Raw genomic sequence first — 21,994 nt, forward strand, 5'->3', positions numbered from 1 at the left:
TATATGTGTGTGTGTGTGTGTGTGTGCGTAAACTCACAACGAACCGTATTCATATGGCGCTGAAGAAGATCATGGGCTGAGTTAATTTGAGGTCGGGCGAAGCGCTTCTAAAATACATTTTGAAACGCCACTTCAGCCTATTACCATCCAATTAACTAAGCGTCGATTTTTAAGCCTGCAGTTGCCAGCACTTGATGCCAGTGTGCAAAGAGCCATCAATCCGACCGGCGGTTGGAGAATGTTTTCTCGTAGCTACGTCACTCATCTATCCGTTCCATTCCACCGTTTCTCGTCCAGGCACTGGGTGGAATGGCCGGTATGGAACAACCCGAGACTTAACTGGCCGTCTGCTGCTGCTGACCTTCTTAATTCCGCCGTGGAATTGTTCCAGACATCTATAACATCCCGACCAGGCAGGATAACTAACATCAGGGGCGAGTTCACTCGCAAATTTCGGACTGAAATTCGAATGAGGTTATTATTCACGTTTCCCCTTTCTGGAACGGTAGTGCTTCCATCCACTACGCATCTGCCATCTCCGCGGTTCAGGTGACAGGTAAAATTAACATAAACGGTTTAGCATCTTACGCTGCGGTAACTTAATGTTATTAAATATCGTCTTAGCGCCTTGGATACTTGCCTGCCTGCCAACATTGGCCGAAGTAGTCTTGACTTTTCAGTAAACTGTATAAAATCTGAGAAATTTTAGAAGGCAGAGGGTTTGTACGGAGGGATAATTTAAGTGTCAGTATAATTAGAATATTGAATTTGGACTCATTCCTTTCAGACATAACGCTCCCTTTGCTTCATAGGTCCATTAACTCGCCTTTTATATAATCTATAATATAATCTAAAATTATCTATTCGCATAATTCAAAAATACAATGAGGTTTTCGTATATCGTTAAGAGGCTTATTTATTGCAAAGGTCCAAGAACTGGCTCAAGTTTTAACGAGTGGAGAAAACTAGGTGGTCAAATTCAATGGGATCCGTCGCTAGTTTTACTTCATCCATCTTCGAATTGCTCAAAATGGTCAAGTTTACAGCGACTCTCTCAGAATCGGTTTTTTTAAAGGGCACATATCCCCATAAATCGTCCCTGTTTTGGCGAACTGGCCTATTCCCCGTTCTCTCTCTCTCTCTCTCTCTCTCTCTCTCTCTCTCTCTCTCTCTCTCTCTCTCTCTCTCTCTTCTGATACTCTATAACATATCCATATTTCAGCTATCTGCGTTGTCACATTTTTCAAACAAATTTCATCAAAAGATGAGCTACTTAGAAGCTCCGTATAACATCACAATAATTGGAGCCCATGTTCTCAGAGCGAGGGGAAAAATGGTTGGGCCAGTCTGTCAAACTAGGGACGAAACGTTCCTTTGATGTTATCAATAAATTTACAAATGCTCGCCACGAAATCTTTTAGCTGGATATGAAACGATTCCGCCAAATAACCTTTGCAATAAGGTTGCCCTTGTAAATGCAGTACTGTACTTCCAGATCAGTGGCAGCTCTTGAAAACTCAACCCTTGCGTTCCAGTGTATGATCCAAGTTAGCGCGTTTGTCTTTGCCCAAACATCAGTTTCATACTTGAATCCTTTATCAAATGTCAAATTATATCCGGTTCCTACTTAAAAGGGCATTTGTTAATTTGTAATCTTCCGGGAAAATGCCACCGTCATATATGCTATTCTGGAAAATCTCAGTTTCGTGTCCTGCCTCTTCTCTGGTCCGGCAACTTCAGAAAACAATTCGCGTAGCGTCCACTTGACCTTCCTCACATCAGGCGCATCTACTATAGAGCATCAATGACCAGCTGACGGACGAGGTCGCTAAATATTACAGACGGAGATATTTTCATAAGGTTAACAACATTACCGAGTTATTTTAATGCCACCATCGCACACGTCAGAATAAGGAGAAAAATGCTGCTGCTCTTGTTGTTGCCGCTTTTGCGTACAACCGTCAGAATGAAACAACAACAACAGGGCTTTGGGATAATGCCACTGTAAATATAAGATGAGGATGCACGTGTTGACATGGCCCCCTGGAAATTGGTCTCCCTACCCCATCCCCCCGTCGGCTCCCTTCCCTAACCCTGAATATACTAGATGTAACAACACTCTGAACCCACTCCCCCCACAATCCTACCAACTACCATAGCATCGACTAACACTACCCCCTCCATCACCCCCTCCCCCTCCTCTCTCTGCTACGTAAAAGCTAGGGGAGGGGAAGGTTGTCGTCAACCCTCGGGTGTTCGCGGGATCGCAATTTGTTTACGAAGTCTCGGAGCTGTATCGGCGAACATCCGCTCGCAGGAAAAAAAATTCCAGTATCATCCGCGTTTTTCTTATTCGCTTTTCTGTGGCGTCTGAGCGACACAAAATAGAAGTCGCTATTTTCTTTTTCTCTTCTTCTCCTTCCTTCTTCTTAATCATCTTGAAGTGCGAGCAATCGTCTACTCAGTTTTCATTAGGCACCCAGACGCGGATGCGGAAGGTGAGTGCCTCCAAAATCCACTTTATTCTAACATTTGTCATTATCATTACCATTATTATTATTATAGCTTCCTTCCGCACTGTTGCTGATACACTTTACAAACCGTTCTTTGCGTCTCGCACTCCTTGTAAAGAGTTTAGCAGAACATTAACGAATAAATATTACTTTAATGAGACTGGAATCAAAACTAGTGTTCGCGTTGCCTACGTATCCAGTCATACATTCCCTGATATTCCTTAGGTACATTTATTGCACACGCTTATGTATATGCAGTGCAAGTGATGAGTGCAAGTTTCTTTATCTGTCAGGATAAGCAGCGGGTTCGTCTCTGTAAACAGGCACTCCAGAAATCTACTTACGAAGCGAAATTTACGAAGAAACCTTTGGTTCTTAGTGACGACTAGTCTCTTTTTTTTTTTTTTATTTTTTTTTTTTTTTTTATTCATCTCAAGATACATGGAAGTTACGCCTTAATTTTATAACAACCGTGAATATGGTCAATTTTGATATGAATTCACCATTACGATGTAGTAACAGCGGGGGACGAAATGAGTAATGCATAACCTAGGCGAAATTTAAAGTCGTGAACAAAGAGCTTATCTGGTATTACAACATCTTATATTTTGATAAACTGTACGGGGGAAACGACCCCTGTGACACATTCAGGAGTATACATACATACATACATGTATATAATATAATAATAGCTTATATAATATATATATAATATATATATATATATATATATATATACATGTACTAATATATATATATATATATATATATATAAATTCTTGTATATATAGATACATATAAATATAAAATAAATATATAAATATATAATATATATATAAATATATATATATATATATATATATATATATATATATCTATCTATACTATATATGTTGCGTATATATACATACATTATATATATATATATATATATATAATATATATATAAAAATATGTATGTACGTGTATATATATATATATATATTATATATATATATATATATATAATATAAAGCTGAAGTAAATCTAACATATGAGAATGCCAGAATGTTAGAGAGTGATAAGGGGATCGAGAGGTGACATGAAAGATAGCGCGAGAGGTGGGCGGTTAGATCCTAAGTTGTTCGAAGGTTAAAACGTGTAGTATCTCTAGAATGAATGATAAAAGTCGCGAGGAATTATCACGGGCGAAGTGACGGGCCTTTTTGGAGGGGAGTGGCTTCGGCTGATATCGAGACCTGGAGATAATAATTATTAATTTTGCGTTCGAGAGTCGCGATCTACGAATTGTCGGCTCTTTCCTGTTTCCTGTGATGTTTGCTGTCCTTGCTCGTACGCGTCTTTTAATTTTACTTGCGTTTTTTGGTTATAAATTTGTTACTCCGTCTGGTTTTCTAATAACTTTTTGTAATTCCTACGACCCTCTGTGACTTCTTTCGAATGAACACCTTGTTCTTTGGAAGCTTGAATTTCTTACCAATGGCCCATGTGTGCTTGTTTCTTATGAATGGAGTTCATCATCTGAATAATAATAATAATAATAATAATAATAATAATAATAATAATAATAATAATAATAATAATAATAATAATAATAATAATAATAATAATAATAATAACTTTCATGTTAAATATTAATTTTATATGGCCTTCGTAAGATAAATCAGATGTCTTCTTGTAGCCTCTTCATATGAAATATCCGAATAATTTTTTTTTTCGGTCACTTTCAAGAAAAACATGATAACCATTATTCAGCTTTATTCTTTTATATCCTAAGCGTTAAATTAGCGTACCTAATCAGAAGGATTATTAACCCGAAAATATGAAAAAAAAATTCTAATTCGCTGTAAAAATTATGAAAATCTATCAGAAAGATAAAGATCATCCGTGCACGGTCCAGTAATCACGCCTTCCCCTTTTCTTCGAGTTATCCCTACGGGGCCATTCGCAGAAAACGAGAACCGACACTTGGGGTCTGAGATAAAACCGTCTCCTTGACCTGGCCGGACCAAGTCTTCCTAGAGGGCGGACAATCATTCACAGCGCATTGCTCCATTCTCGGAACCCGTTACCTGCTGCATGAAGAAACGCACTTGCCAATTCAGGGAATAATCAGGGGTAAATCTGTCCCAGTTTAAACATTCAAACCTAAATTGCCAGTAAGCCACTAAATTCAACCTTATCTACCCGCGTATCATATGATATCCGTATCTGCGCAACGTTAACAAATATAACTTTATTACTAACAAATATAATTTCATTACCATGATATTGTATTAATACCGTCAGTACTCTCGTGCTCATTAACATTTCGTGGCTGTTCTACTGAAACTACATGTTTTACGAACAGCTCGATAATTGAAATATCACTTTAGTATGACGGCTGGTTTACGGGAGTTCACGAGGTCCACACGTGAGAGGAAGCAGTGGGAAGATGTGTCGGGTTATGTCATTCTCTCTCTCTCTCTCTCTCTCTCTCTCTCTCTCTCTCTCTCTCTCTCTCTCTCTCTGTAACTTACGTCGTGTTTTGATGGGCTTCATGATATTAAGTGTATCTCTATAGCTTATGTATTCACTCGCATATGATCGCAAGCACGTGTGGAATCATTCGCTTGTAGTATATGTATGAGTTATTTCGTGGACAAAAAGATGTTTCATTTGATTTTCTTGGGTTCTTTTTGCTTAACCTGGATACAAACATCTCTAATCAACGGTTTAATTTGCGTAGCATCGACATTCTAGATTTTTTTGCTAAAAAGAATGTCCGTAACGCTATAGTAGATAAAATTTTGTACGCAGTTCTTACGCATACGTTTATTTTTCTTTCTTTCTTTCTTTTTACATACCTGGGAAATATACATAGCCAATGAGACGGCCTTCTGGTTAATAAGGAATCTGAACCACGGGGAAATCCGTGGCTAAGTGTCTTGATCACGAGAAAACGTAAGAGCGAGGAGGAGTCAACGGGGAAGACGGATAAAACGAAAAATAATATGAAAAGGGGATTGCAACCAATACGTATTATGTAAAAGTCCGTTGCGGCAATTTTAGCTATCTAGGATTCTTTTCCTTGTTCCTTTTTTTAAGGCGTGTGGCTGAGAACGGAGCAAGGAGGAATGGTAGTGTCGTTGGAGCTAGGATGTCTAATCTCTGTAGGTGGTCCGAGCGTAGCTGTTAGAAATCGGCATTTCCTGTGGGGTGGCGAAATGTGCCAGTCAGTTATTGCTAGTCGACAGAGCATAGTTTCGCCATGATCGTTCGCTTTCTTTCCCTTCTTTCTTCTTCTTCTTCTTCTTCTTCTTCTTCTTCTTCTTCGTGCATTACACAGGACGCGTGATCCTTAATATCAGGTAGATAACGGTTCACGAAGGATCATTTTCTCCAAGCGATGGAAATGAGAAAAATGTCAATTATTTTCAATCGTTTCCTTGAGAGCCTTAGCGGGGTCTCGCTGTGCGTGCGGGGGCGGGAGCGGGGGCGGGGATGGGGTGTGGTTAAGGTTGTGGGGGGCGGGGGGACAGGTCTTCCTATTTGCCACTGCGGGATTTTGTTCCCTAAACGAGTCTTGCTGAAGAAGTAATTCATTGCCTCACATTACCGAAGATACAATCAGCTTCTAGCAATGGCATTCAGTACGAAGGTCTTTTGTCACTGACCTATTTCGCTCTTGAATGAGTTGTCTCAAGGTGAATCCTCAAAACACTTTTCGTTCCTTTTACTGTACCTCCGTTCATGTTCTCTTTTTTCCTTCTTACTTTCCACCCTCTTCTAACAATTGTTACATAGTACAACTGCGAGGTTTTCTTCCTGTTACACCTTTCAAACCTCTCTGCTCTCATTTTTCCTTTCGGCGCTGAATGACCTCATAGGTCCCAGTGTGCTTCGCCTTTGACCTAAATTGTATATTCCTTTCCGTTCCTTCCTTAATGATTATTAAATAAATATATACATATCACGTTCCAAATTTTTTGAGATCAGTTATCATTTTATTATATCTATATAGATATATATATATATATATATATAAATATATATATATATATATATATATATATGTATAGTATCTATATATATATATATATATATATATATATATATATATATATATATATATTGTATATATATATATAGATATATATATATTAATATATATATATATATATACATACTATATATATATATATATATATATATATACATACTGGGGGATTAGGTGTATATATATATATCTATATATATATATATATATATATATGTATATATATATATATATATATATATATATATATAATATATAAGAACTATGCCACTAGGTAAAGTCCAAATCATGCAATATGAAGACCTGGCGCAAGCATCAGCTCCTCAGAAGCTGTAACTGAATCTTTTCCTTTCCTTGGGAGCTTTACTAGATGCCGTCATATGCAAACTTCATCTTAATGAATCATTGTGCTGTAACGTAACTAGGCACCGTACTACTTATCTTCCAGTCCTTCTTATTAGCATGGGAACTGAATCAGATCCTATTTGGCAACCGGGTAGACAAAGGGGGAATCACTCACCTGAAAGTGTCCAATTTCAGCATGGCATACAAATTAGGTCCATCAGAGTTGATCGTTTCTGAGGTCATCTTAAAGAGGGTTTTGAATACCCTAACGAAACATTAAAAAAATATATATATTTCAGGAACCAGCGCCGCTTTCTTTGCGATGGAATGTGGGCTAAAATGAAGTGTATTGATATCAATCATTCTTAGGTATAATTGATGGATATTATTTTCACTAAAAGAGGTTTAAAATCTTTTATTTGAATGTGTTCGGAATTTTCGTTTAAGGTGAACATGAAACATACTAGACCCAGTTTTTGCAAACAGTCGAAAATATGCGCAGCTGTCTCTGACTTGACTTTGTAGGCATTCACTTTGAATAAAAATAAATAACTATGGCTACGCAAATTACTAGTATAATTATGAGGTATCTGGACCTTTTCTGAAGGGTAGAAATAAATAACAATGGTCCCGAGCTGTCTTTCCCACCGCGTGGTTGAAGGCTGTTTCCTAGACAGCCTTGATCTTCTAGGAACAGGAGAGCATCTCTGCCTTTCTGATAATAACCTGCACCGGCTAAAATTTCTCTTTCTGCTTAGCGCCGATTCCATTATCCTTTGTTTAATCGTCTAACTCTATGAGAGACGCAATTTTCGTGCGGTGCCCATTGCACATGAGAGGAATATTCGAAGGTTGTCAGTTTCTCCGTCTTTACTGTTATGGCTGCCTAGCAGAATTTGTTGAGCGACGTTCAGTTCATTACGAATGGCTCCTGGTTTAAGGAATGATGATGAGTGTGAGTGAGTGTGTGTGTGAAAACGTGCGAGTGTTTGCCATTAGCGGACCTTTGGAACGTCCGCTGAGAAGCCCTCATATGAATCACGCTGCCACGGGGGTATTTCCTGACCTAGTGTTGCAATTTCATCTCATGCGCGCGCGAAGCCAACATAGTGAGAGAGAGAGAGAGAGAGAGAGAGAGAGAGAGAGAGAGAATGGTCGCCTTGAGAAATATTGCAGAATCACCTCCCAGTTCCGCAAAAGTCTCTTGCTCTCAAGATTAAGACAGTGAATCACATTGGGCTTAATTCAACTGCCTGTGCATTTGATGGCGTCTTGTCACCGGTTCGCACAACAGAAATGTATACGAACCCGGAATTGCAATGATGCATTAACGTCAACAAGTGTCGCACGGAATCACGTCATCGAATACTGGGTGGAGCGTAACTTCGTAATATGATAGTGCCCCCTCCCCAAGGTCGTCTACGCACGAAGAAAACGGCACACGATGACGGTCGATGTTTGTTACACCACCTGGGACCTGACCCTCTCTCTCTCTCTCTCTCTCTCTCTCTCTCTCTCTCTCTCTCTCTCTCTCTCTCAGTGGTATTTCCCGACCGCTGCTGCCTCCTGCAAAAAAACCCAATCTTGCCTTTTATTTTTTTTTAATCTGTTTGTTCGTTTTCCTTTCGTTATCAAGGATTACATTGTTATTTAGCTGCTCTGTCTGATATCGGTCTTCCGGTGTTACCGAAAGTTTGTGATCCCTCCTATTACAAAGATACTTTGCCGTGTCAATAATTCCGTCCGAAATAAAGGTCGTCATGCAAGCTACAAAACAACAGTTTTTTTCATGGGACATATTTATGCGCTTTAAATTATCCCAACCGAAGCCAAGGACATTACACGGTGCAGAAACAATGACGAATTTCTTTTCTTTTTTTTTATATCTTTTTAAAGAGGTTTAATTTTAAGGAGGCAGTCCTTGCACACACCCAGACAAACGACGCAAGCATTTAAACAGACGCCACGAAGAATTAAATAAAAGAGGAAAAATCTCTCTTCTTACGAAGGAGAAAAAGAGGGAAAAAACGATCGTATTCTTAAAAAGGAAAGAAAAGAAATCTGGCCCCACAATGCAAAAAGAAATAAAACGAAGAAGGTCAAGTTAAGTGTTCTTGTGACCTCAGTGGTCATGAAAAGGTGCATGAAAAGGTGTTTTTTTTCTGCGCAATTTAATCGGGTCTCTTAATTCCTCGCTGATAATACCAAAAGAAAATAAACAAGCCTGACGTACGTCTCCCGTTTCGTGACACGTATCTCTCAAACAACAACAAAAAAAAACTGAAGCAAATTGTGGTAAATTCTGAGATTCGCAGAAAACTTTGACGTATATGTGTGAGAAACAAAGAGCATCTTTCCTCAGATCACGTGCGCGCCGTTTTGCGCAGTTGCTTGCACATGCATCTACACGATTTTTGCATTTATTTACTTATTTTTTTATTTCTTAAGGAAAATGTAGTCGTAATGGTTTAATATCCGAATAACAGATCGCTTATGAAGCGGGATTGTCATTGGATATATTGATAAAGGATAGCGTTCGATAAAGAGAGGCAATAAATGGAGGTTGACATACACAGAGAGAGAGAGAGAGAGAGAGAGAGAGAGAGAGAGAGAGAGAGAGAGAGAGCAGTATTAAGATCGCCTGTGCTATTCCCGGAAGACGGAGACGTCTCTCATCGCTCCACAATTTCCGAGATCATCAATGAGCAAGTTCTTCCCCCGCCCGCCGTCAGGATCTCCTCCAACTTCTGCGAATCGCCACCCTTCTGGTTGCAAAGCTGCAGGGAGATTGCAAAACCCCATGAGCTGGCTGGCCCCCACGTGGAGTCGGCGCCGTAAAGTTTCGTTCAGCCGCATCGGCTTTCATCTCATTTCAGACGTTTTAGTCTAAGATACAGTGATTTCGCAAGTTGGTCACTCGGTTTTAACGATTGATTCGATGTGGGGGAGGAGTTGATTCTCAAATGAAACTGAACGAATACTGAAAACGAGAGGCACAGGTCTTGAGCGAAACGGACGCTACTTCTGCAAACGGTGGCTCAGACAGTGTCCTCTCCTCCCACCCCCCCCCACCACCCGCCCACAATGGGGATGGCCAAGTCATCGGTTGCAACATGTACAAACGCTCGCACTTATAGAAAACGGCGTACGTGCCCGAAAGCTCTTTCATTCCTATGTGGGACTCGCAACCCATGAGACCAGCATTACCACCTTAGCACCCAAAGAGATTAACACTGCAGAGGACGAGGAAACAAACATTCGTGATCATTTAACAGTGTTCGGTGACATAAACGGCCTCTCGATTCTGTTGTTATCAAAGTGCTCGCTAGAACGAACTGAACAGGTGCCGACGCAGATAGTGCTCGCCGCTGGTTTTACGGTAATTCGATTTCTGCAGAGTGACAGTTGTAACGTAGGAAGGTGTGCATTATTTATCGAAGCTAATGCTTGGCGAGGATTACCATAGGCTCTCTTCTTCTCCAGACTTAATCAAAGAGAAAAACTGGTATAATTGGCTACTGACTACACAGGACTTGGCCAAATATATACATCCGTCCCATCTACACGAGGACAATATGAAACTCGTCGAGGTAAGATCAGCGATATTCTCGAAGACATTCCTCCTCCTCCTGTTCGTTCACCCACTCAACTTCCTGGCACTGAATTTTTAAATCATGATGCTGCTATTAGCTACTGTTTTACACTATATATATATATATATATATATATATATATATATATATATATATATATATATATTATATAGTGTGTGTGTGTGTATGTGTCCAACTGTTAGGACTGAAATTATTTAAACTCGAACACATTCAGAATTGCACTAAGTGACAAATTCCATTCCGTTTCTGTCTGTCTGTCTGTCTGTTGTTCGTCTCTCTCTCTCTCTTCTCTCTCTCTCTCTCTCTCTCTCTCTCTCCTCTCTCCTTTCGACCATAGATTTCAGACAGTCCTAATATGTTTATACAGATCGTGTGTGATACCCGAAGTTAATCCTTTTCCGTCCCTTCCCTCCGCGACCCCCCTTCACGTGGTGTCAAAGACTTGTCGAAAACGAGAGGGTTTAGAATAAAGGGAGAGAGAGAGCGAGAGGAATAGGCCGCTAACACTACATAACCAAACCTTATTATCATTGAGGATTTCCTCTCATTGATCTGAGCGATCGCTTAAGCAAGGCGGACGGACGGACGGTGATATTTGAAATTTTCCTCTCGCCCGCCGCCGCCCCCGGCACTCCGCTATTTAGCGCCAAGTTCCACGGGTCGGAAATCAAGAAAGCTTGATTAATTCACAATATTTTTCCTTAAATTCACTTCCCCAACACTGACGTCACTATCTCCTTCGATCCCTCTCCACCCAGTGGGGGGCCTCTCCTCCATCCCCAGTTCGAAACCATACATTAAGTGCTTGAATTAGCCCGACTTGTGTTTTCACATATTCATTATTGTAATTACAGAGAGTGGTTCTGTGTCTGTGTGTGTGTGTTTGTGGGGACGAGCATAAGAGCCCCAGACATTGATGTGTGTGTGTGTGTGTGTGTGTGTGTGGAGGGCGAGATGCAGAGTCAATGATACATTGAATATCTTTCAACTCAATGCCTTAGGTCGAGTTAGCCCCCTTTAGGCCTGATGAGAGAATTGTATTCAGTTCAAGGGGAAATTTGTATGAGAAACAAGGGGTCGGAGTATGGGGGGGGAGGGAAGGGTTAGAGACTCCGGTATCAATCTAGTGAAGTGGTTTTCTAACTCGGCGAAGGGAACAGAAAGCGATGGTCGTAATTGTTTTTTTTTCTTTCTCTTTCTTTTTTAAGGAAAACAAAGGTCACAAATATAGCTAGATTTCTCTCTCTCTCTCTCTCTCTCTCTCTCTCTCCTCTCTCTCTCTCTCGCCACCCCTGAAGGTGGCTATTATTGTGATGGATATGCATTAACCTTGTCAATGGTGGCTAATTAATAAAAAAAACTCTTTCTTTGTTGATTACAATAGGAAAAGAAACTGAAGGGATAAAGTATTGTTTTCTAATTCACTGTTTGCCTTTATGAAGTTTAAATGTTTAAAATAATGTCAACTATAAAGTCTGTTGTGCCTTTACAAAGCTGGATTTAAACCATTCGCTTTTCAGGCGCTGTAATGTTTGTTTTCTGTCTATGAAATCTATAAAATTAAAGACTGCGAAGTCACCTCTATGACGGTTTATACGAACACGCAATTCTGTTTCAAGTGTTAAACTTGACCGAATCTCTACGAAAGGTCTTCAGTCATGTTCCTTGTCTAGCCAATAAAATCCGCTCATGCATGACTGCACGTACACGGAGAAGGTAAGCAATGCCAATCAACAGAGGTTTCTCAGAGTCTGTTCAATGCATTTGCCAGGAAAAAAAAATTTTTCCTTTTTTTTCTTTTTTGGATACGGGCACCTTGCGCGCGTTTCAAGCATCTTCGAACCTTGACACATAGCCTTCATGGTTTATGTGGAACCTGATTCTCCGCCGTTGTTTCGACAAGAAGGACACGAGTGCAAATGAGTCGACTCATGCAAAAGCCTGCTCTCTGTGTGTGACTCAACACTGACCCTGAAATTTATCTTTATGAGCGCGTGGATTTACACCACGTGGAATGTATCGCTCGGAAATCTAGGTCGAGATGAATAAACTGTCAGCATCAGAGTCGCCTTTCGGCAAGCCAGAGTTGAAGATTTTTTTTTTTTATGCCTCCATCCTCTTCCTCCTCTGGCTCGACGGATAAGAAAAATCGAAGGTTTTTAGAAAAGCCTTCGTATTACGGAACGGGACAGCTCCGCGCTTGGTACGTCGCATACAGTCTCACGAAGAGTATTATTATTAGGCCTGCTCATTTTCATAAATGGAGCGGTACATTTATTAGACTAAACACTCCCCCTCCCACCCCGCCCCGAATACATTTCCTATTTCCACGGCACCTGGGAAGGTGTATATATAGAGTGTATGATTTGCATTCGCAATGTTTCTCCTACTTCGTTGCCTTAATATTCCGGACTCGTTGCTCTCCCACTTGAGATCGGGAGGCGTAGTTCCAAATACCCAATGGCTGGCTGCTCAACTGGTCTCCAATTTCCTTTTCCTATTACTTCTTTACCGTCCTCCTCCTCCTCCTCCACTTCTTCTACCTTCTTTTACTCGCTCTTGTAGGCCTAAGGCTTAGTGAGATCACGCGATACGGCTATTTAGGCATGAGAGTTTGCCGGTACATTCAAGGGAGTGGGGAATGGGAGTGGCTGATGATGGTGGCATAATCTACGGAATTCTGATCTCGGTGAGGCTCGTTAGCTCTGACTTTGCTATGGGACGTTCGAAGCCTCCGCCATGATGATCGAGCTGTGGTTACTTATACATAACCCATTCACTTATTTTACAAGTCGCCTGCTAATCTATCCTCTCTCTCTCTCTCTCTCTCTCTCTCTCTCTCTCTCTCTCTTTCTGTTTTATGTGACGAAAATATCCGATTATAGGTGCATGGTATTAATCTACATATATAAATATTATATATGAAAACAAGTCAATTTCAATAACGTCAATCCAAGATGGAACCTAGTATCACTCATACTGGCATAACGAATTTAAAAATAAAGCTGTTTCTTTCTTCGTTATATGTAGATAAACGCAAGGAGAGAGAGAGAGAGAGAGAGAGAGAGAGAGAGAGAGAGAGAGAGAGAGAGAGAGCCACTTACTTGCAGTTCCGCGAAATTCATGCAGTGGCGCTAGTTCCCCGTAAAGGGTGACGCAATCTGTTGCAACTCTAGAATGCAATCGCCTTGCCACAACAAGGCCAGCGGTGACGTCTTCCCAATTTGCCCACTTCACTTCTGGGAAAAACGATTACTGTGCATCGAGAAAAGGATCAATTGAAGGAGGAAAGAAACGTCTCTGGTGAAGTGTCGGCTCTCGGGTTCTTCCTTGATTTGCATTGCGCGTTGCTGACTGCTGCGTATACACGGTGTGTGTAAGTGCGTGCGTTTTAATGAAGAGGGGACAACAGAAGGACGCAGATGCCGGTACATGACAGGCATACTACCTCTTTTATTATTAATTATTAGTTTCGTCACCCTCTGCAATGGTCCAGAAGTTAGCATTATTAACAGAAGGAAGACCACACCTAAAAGGTCGTGGGATACTACTGTTATCTACGTATATTATACACCTACGACGGTAGAATATACATTCTAAGGAAAAGGAAAGATCTCGAAAAACGATCGCTTTCCTGAAAGTTTTAGACGGTAGCTTTTAAACGCCATTCAAATGCGGGTTCAGAAACCGGCCAATAAATTCTCGACTTGACTGAAGACTCGTAACTCCTTACCAATTCCTTCTCTCTCTCTTAAGACTGACAAATCCTTCTATTTTACGCTAAATTAATATACTTGAACTGAATGAGTCACCATTGATGATATAACACGTCATTCAACTCATTATTATTATTATTATTATTATTATTATTATTATTATTATTATTATTAGAGGGCACTGTTAACTTTAACTGAATTTCCTTAAAATATGTTCTATAAGTGAATTTAGATAAAATTGATAAATATAAACCGGTTGTGTTGAAAATCAGAGTCATTAAATTGAAGATCAATTGACCCACCGGTCTTTCAATTGCAAGATATTTTGCATTAATTTCATTTTAGATCAAGAGCACGACCATGACAGCTATATAACCTTTTGCTTTGTTTTCTTCTGCTCAGGGAGGGCACGGCACAATGGGGAGCAGTTCGCAGTATTGCCTGCGATGGAACAACCATCGGAACAACCTGCTGGCGGCTTTCGATCAACTTCTGCATCACGAGGCTTTCACAGACGTCACTCTGGCCTGCGAGGATGGCAGGACGCTTCACGCCCACAGGCTGGTCCTGGCCGCCTGCTCGTCGTACTTTCAGGCGCTATTCTTCAACGCCCACACGTCCAACCATCCCATCGTGGTCCTGAAGGACGTGAGAGCTTGTGCCATGAGGGCGCTGCTCGAGTACATGTACAGAGGAGAAGTCAACGTCGAGCACGACGCTCTCCAAGAGCTTTTGAAAGTGGCCGAGAGCTTGAAGGTCAAAGGGTTAGTGGAGGAACTGGGCAACGATGCCCCATTGCGACGACCACCCTCGCCGCCAGAAATCTCCCGCCCACCTCCGCCACCTGCAGTGGACAGTCGCAGCCACCCTGAGCTGATTCGACCAAAGCAAGAACCCCCTACTTCAGTCGCTCCACCCCCGTCAGCCTCTTCGCATGAGCCTCCGCGTTCAACCTCTCCACAGCCTCTGTACCCGACGATCCAGCCACCAGTTCTTCCCCCACACAGAGAACACTCCCAACACCGACCTGAGCATCGCCCAGAGCACCGAGAACACAGAGGAGATCACAGAGACCTGAGTCGTGAACTAGTAGACCCACGCGACAGTCGTGACATGAGAGACATCAGGGAGCATCTAAGAGACCACTCACGAGACCTCAGAGAAGGACACGAGCCTCGAGACAGCCATACCCCAGGAAGCCTAGACTCAGAGACCCGACAACCTCTCTCCTTAGTCCCACCGGTTCCTCACATGCCTCCCCCTTGCCCAGACTCACCACCTCTTAAACGTAAGAGACCCATCATGCCTGAACCCATTCTGTCGCCAACACCCATTCTGCGAACCGCCCTTGGGCACACGCATGGCTTCCCTGGACCAGACATGAGTTCGCTCGTCTCTTTGGCATCTTCCATGATGCCCTTGCCGGGACTCCTCAGCTCACATGTTCCACACCTTCTGCCACATGAACATAGAGATCACCTCGAGGTAATTTCATGCCCGTGTCTCAAATCTTCCTTTGCAATTGCTGTATTTCCTCATGATGGACAAAACTGGAGTTTACAATTGAGATGTCTGCTATCACTCTTGCATGTTTCTAGAGATTTTTTTTTACGGTTTTTTATTCATGGTTCATTTCTCTTTACAGAATCCTTACAGCATCAATACCAAAAAGGAACTTCTTGATGAGGAGCCGCGTTCGTTCTCAGATATTTCCAGGGATGATGAGCACGGCAAGATAAAGAGGGAGTCGGTAAGTTCTACCCATAATTAAGGATATATATATATATATATATATATATACGTATATATATATATATATATATATATATATATATATATAGTTTATAACATGTAAGCGTACATTTGTGTAGTCTATCTTTATCACTCAAAGGTTACCTTAATCTTTATTTCATGTAAATAAATGTCCAGTTTTATAAGAGATGTCATATTTTTTTAGTTGCTAGAATAAAGTACTCTAAATACATCATTACTCGGGTAACCGGCCGGAGTATGTTCTTAATGTTTTAATGTATTAATATTTTGGAACTATACAAAGCATAATTACAAAGAAATTCAGACCGGGAGTGAGTAAAATTATCATCATTCGCAAACAAAGTCATTGGAAGTGTTCCCGTTTTTTCATTCCCGCAGCTAGCCAACGGGCCTCTGTTACCCGACTTCAGTCCATACCACATAGATCCAAACGGCTCCTCCCACTACAGCAATTTTGTCAGTTACGTTCCAACCCCTAAGCCTGAATGGAAGAGGTACAAGCAGTACACGAAGACAGACCTGATGGACGCTATTGAGGCTGTGAGAACTGGTATGACTGCTCTGCAGGTAAGTTACAACATTGAATGGCATCTTACCTAATTCCCCTGAGCTGCAGGAAGAAAATATATGAGTACTTTGAAAGCTCTAATAATTAAATCAATTAAATCCATTGTTTCCACTGCTACCGATATCAGTCCATCCGTAATTGTAATGTTATATGCTGAATAATTTCTTAAGTTTTTTTTAATGATGGATATGGTACCCTTTCGCATTGAAGATTTCAAACTCAAAGGTGGCTTTATTCTTATAGGCGTCACGGAAGTACAAAGTCCCTTCTCGAACGCTTTACGATAAGATCAAGAAGATGGGAATCAGTACAGTGCCACGACGCCTGCCCAGTAAAAAGCCCTCCCCCTCAAGTACGGATCTGGATGGGACATCCACCGACGGCCCTCCAGTCTCCCACGAAACCATTGACATCGCGTCCAGAGACAGAGATTCCAATTCAGACCACGAGAACAGGCTGAAGGTGATTAACAGCGATGAAGACGACCACTCAACTTCAGGGGTTCCTCCCCTGGGGGAAGATGAAGACGACCCTCCGTCTGCAGCATCCACCCCAGCTCTTGCATCGTTCTCCCTCATCGGGCGACAGATGTACGAAAACGGCAGTGGAGGGGAGCCCTCCTCCACCCCGCTAGACCTGACGGATACGGAATCCATTTTACCCAAGAGACCTGAAATTGAGGAGCGTGCTTAAATGTCAACGAACTGGTACTGGTGACACGTACTCGTTCCTTCCACATTTAGGCTTCTGGAGGAGCCTCACAACGTCATGCCAGACAGTTCTCAGGTGGGCTCCAGTCCCCCACTAGAGTCTCACAAGGCATGACTAACGGTTGGCCCTGGGTCAACTCGCCTCTAGTGCTCAGGTTTATTTGATTTTTTCTTTTCTGGGGTCGGCTCATCATCCTCCAATCAAGTCTCGATAACTGGGTCAGTAGCGCTCGTACCTCGGCCCACAAAAAAGGATGCTGACCTCCAGCAAGGGTTGTGACCTCCCTGCTCAACAGTTGATAGTAGATGGTACTGGGAGTTACCCAAGTAGTGACTAGAATCCAAAGCTCTTCGCAAATTATTAGTCAGAGAAAGATGGTTATTATTATTATTATTATTAATTATTATTATTATTATTATTAAAGTAGATAGGAACAATTTCACTTTTATTTATATCATTCCTAATTGTCACCACTTGTGTAGACCATGTCACGGCAGTTTTAGACATACCATCTTGTTAATGGTAGCAGGAGTGTTGTTTATTCCTGCTGGACTTACCTCAGGGTATTCCCGCCTTTTCAACAGCTCACACAGTGTTACACAGTTGTAATGAAACTGAATTGTTTGTTTGGGAATTTTTTTAGTAAACAGAATAAGAAAAGATATATTTGTTAAAAGGGTAAATGGTCTCTCAGTAAGCTTACAATTCAGGTACCCATTTATTGTACCAAGTTCACTGTAGGCTGAAAATCATTGCAAACTACCACTGAGAAATATAATGATGTTGTACCTTAATAAAGTGAGTGAGCGGGAGATGTCCACGACTCTGACTCTTTGTCATCTGACGAAGAAGAAGAAGAATAAGACTTACTAATGCAACAGAGTTCAAGTTGGATGCGGTGGCATTGTAGAATAATGCGATTGAGAGTGGAGACTGTGTTTTGATTTTATATGTGACTATTTTTCATAAACAACATTCAATTTGGGATGATTCCTTTTATCTGTGTGTGTGAATACAAATGAAAAAAAAATAAGTAGATGTATTCTTCCTCTTGTTCATACTGTATATATAACAATCTTAAGTACCTGTGTGGTCGACTGGACTGACCACTACACCTCTCTCTCTCTCTCTCTCTCTCTCTCTCTCTCTCTCTCTCTCTCTCTCTCTCTCCTGTAGTATGGTAATTAAAATTTACCTTCTGAATGTAAACTTCACACCATTTCCAGGACTAAGCAAATGTATCCATAGTTGTAAGTTGGCAAATCTTTTTTTGCTCTCGATGTATACTGAAATACCTCACCTAAAACCAATGACAATTGTATACGATCCACACTTTGAAAGTTGATTACGCTAGCAAAGTATACGATCAGAATTATATATCTATCTATATATATAAATATATGTATATGTTCAGATTTACCTACTATATGAATACATAGTTGTAGTAAATAGGAAAAAAAAAACAGAACAGGGAAAAAAAAAAAGATTGATGATAATCTGTTTTACGGTTTTGTTATATTTCTTGTGCGTCTGATACAACCAAATAGGTTTAGGAAGAAAAAATGCGTTAAACGTTTCATGTATACGATTGGAGACGGATTATATTGTTAGGCTTTGCCGCCGCTCCTCCTCCTCCAACTGCCGGCCGATCGATCGATCGTCGGTCGACGATGCGACTCCTTGTGATCAATGAATCGTGATGAATCGATGCAATCCTGGATTCCAGGACTGGAACAGTGGCTGGGGAGTCCTTCGAGGAGGCACAGGATGGTAATCCGGTGGTTTGTTTTTAAGGACGAAGCTTAACGGAGACTTGGGAGACTAATCAAGGACCTCTGTGAGACATCTGTGATTATGGAAATATCTGTGCGATGCTGACCAGACTCTTCTTCATTAGCAACGGCGTCAGGAACAACGGTGTGTTGTTGTTGTTGTTTGTCCGTGTGTGTGTGTTTTCCCTCCTCTTCGTCGCCAGTCTCCGGGAGAAGGAGAGGAAAGGACGGACAGCAGAGAAGGACGCTTAGGTGACAGTAAAGGAACTATATTAGATGACTGAATAAGAAGAAGAAGAAGACTGTTGCCATATGTTTTACTTAAGTTCTGTGTAAAAAAAATATATATATTATGTAATGATATGCAAAATAGAATCAGTCCCTCGTGATCATACTGGATAACATGGCTTAAAAAAATGGAAAATGTTCTGGAAACCGTTTGAGAGAATGCTTTGGGTTATGTATTGTATTAACCATGTAACTTGCACAATTCAGAGTAACACCTTATGTATGGCTATAATAATTGTAGGATTTAAATGTATACGGCTTGTGGAGACAGAACTACATCGAGTTAGGATTAAGGTCCCCAGTTTTAATCCGCTGCAATACCATATTAGTAGAGAAATTACCGACCTGTATACCTTGTAAGATTTTTCCGTTCCGATTCCTTCGTTTAGAGATCCCGTGAGGAAAAGCTGAATCGGCCCTCCCTCCCCCCAACCCCCCTCCTCCGGCGGAGGAAGGAACGCGAGGGAGGAGCATTCTCCCAGAGTAGAAATAAAAATTTTTGCTAATGCTGCGCCCACTAAATCAAGCGTTGAAGTACCGAGATCGAGGAAGATGGCTTCGCAGGTATTAAGAAGAATGAGTCCATTTAACGATCATTCGTGTCGTTTCTTTATTAACTTTTTTATTTTATTTTTATTTCTGTTTTCTTTTTTTTTATGAAATCTCATCATACCTGTCTACGATCCGACAAAGTTCAGTTTTTGCGTATCTCTGGTTAAGAGCGTAAGATGATCAGGAGACAAGAAAATGACAACTATTTTAAGAAATTAAAAGACTGAATTCCCATGAAACGTGTAGTTTCCTTACTTGAAATCAAGTGAAGGTACTTTACATTTGAAATTTTAAAAATTACCGCATCGTATCGTGGAAGCGTCCACTGACATCACCAAGGAGTTTAAACGCTCTATAGCTACTGCGGAATATTACAGTACATAGTAAGCTCAGTTCCAGAGACAGTTTTGCAAGTTAGTCGTCTCGCTCACGAAGAGTGGAAACTGGAGACATGGAGACAGGTTGGCTGGCGTTACTGTGACATAGGTTTAGCACTGATCACTCTTAGTCAACGGTCAAGTCACTGGAAATGTAGATACTACAATCCTCTCTTAAACTCTTGGTCCAACCTCCTCCTACTGTACTAAATTATTCCACTACTCTGAGCAACTTCATTTTTTTCTCTGTCCAGTTGCGTGGAATTTAATTTTTTTATAACAGGGTCTTAATTTTAAGGTTTATATTTTTAAAGTAAGGTAGTCCTTCTTTGTTTTATTTTCTTAATGATCATAATTTATGAAATTATATTTAGCACGGCCTGTCGGCGACTGACCGTGCCTCACTTCCGAATAAAGTGAAATGTTCAACTTTTCCTGTTTGTTTATTCACTTCTTGTTTTTATTTTTTTACGTATATATTCCTTCATTCAGTTGCTATTTAGTACCATATGAATTCTCTCTTTCCGGGTCGGTTGAAGAAATCCATATCGCTCCAAGAAGTACTTGGGCGAAGGACCACTCGTAGGAATGACTTAAGAATCTCTCTCTCTCTCTCTCTCTCTCTCTCTCTCTCTCTCTCTCTCCTCTCTCTCAAGCGGAGTTCTGCGAGACAGACCTTCGTCCCATTACTGCGTCTACTTCAGAAAATTGCTTGATGGTGAAGGAGAAACATCAGCGAAGGATTTGGCAATATCTCTGGAATAAATATGGAAACCGTTCTTCAGTTTTCTCCCCTATGGTCTATAGTTGCGTGAGAGTCAGATGGGAATAGCAAAAACGCTTGCAATCAACGAAAATACGAAGCTCTTGCGTTGAACGAAAAACATCCGGATAACGCACGTACGATACTGACCGTATCTTATCTGCGTACAAAATATATGATTTAACGAAGTCAAATATGACTGGTAATCCCAGAGATTGGATGCACAGCATAAAAACGTGCGTTTATGAAAGATGAATTGTTTTAATTGAGGAAAACACATCTCAAGTCCCAGCAGAGCGACAGCTCGTACTTCTAGAACATTTAAAACCATCTATCAATTCTTATTCGAAAAGTTTTGTTCTCGCTACACTCACCAACTTCAAAAAGTTTATACTTGGAGACTATATATATATATATTTATATATATATATATATATATATATATATATATATATATATATATATATATATATATATATATATATATATATACACGTCTGCAGTAATGGTTTTCCGCCAAAAAAAATTATATCTCACTTGACAACGAATTTGTGATTAAGGGTCGACGATGGTTTTACCAAGGAAGATAAAAAAAAAAAAAAAAAGCTTGTCGTCGTAATGTAAACAAAACTTGATGTTCAACGTCAATTATCTTCCCCACACCCATCAAGATGAAATGCAAACAACCGAGGAAATCAAGGTTATCTTCCGTATGCATCTTCGCTGCTTTATGTTCCCGCGGAGAAACCAAGAGGGGTGGCATTTCGTGAGCGTTGATTATTTCCCTAAAGTCAACAACAACGATGTAGCGTTACGTGAAGATGTCACAGTGACCTCAACGAGCAAAATTACCTTCGCGTTCTTTTCGTTAACTTCTTAATGCTTCCTGATTCGACCATGTCAACGTTCTTTTCTTCAGACTTCGTATGATTTAATCTTAGGCGATTTTCGCCGCTATTATTT

General features: G+C 40.7%; 1 protein-coding gene across 3 annotated transcripts in view; it reads left to right on the plus strand.

The window, feature by feature from the left end:
- Window positions 1–20,698, plus strand: part of LOC135214830 (protein bric-a-brac 1-like) — a 324,285-nt gene extending 303,587 nt beyond the window's left edge. For 2 of the 3 annotated variants that reach the window (XM_064249224.1, XM_064249223.1), the window contains 4 exons: window positions 14,630–15,712; window positions 15,873–15,977; window positions 16,379–16,567; window positions 16,812–20,698. In XM_064249224.1, coding sequence (XP_064105294.1) covers window positions 14,645–15,712; window positions 15,873–15,977; window positions 16,379–16,567; window positions 16,812–17,261 — 1,812 coding nt within the window. In that variant the 5' untranslated portion in view covers window positions 14,630–14,644 and the 3' untranslated portion in view covers window positions 17,262–20,698. Of the gene's footprint in view, window positions 1–10,042; window positions 10,488–14,629; window positions 15,713–15,872; window positions 15,978–16,378; window positions 16,568–16,811 lie in introns of those variants that run through there. The other variant, XM_064249221.1, reaches the window with a different exon arrangement.
- The last annotated feature ends 1,296 nt before the right edge of the window (window positions 20,699–21,994 follow it).

This window comes from Macrobrachium nipponense, chromosome 46, assembly GCF_015104395.2.
Source record: "Macrobrachium nipponense isolate FS-2020 chromosome 46, ASM1510439v2, whole genome shotgun sequence".
NCBI lineage: Eukaryota > Metazoa > Arthropoda > Malacostraca > Decapoda > Palaemonidae > Macrobrachium > Macrobrachium nipponense.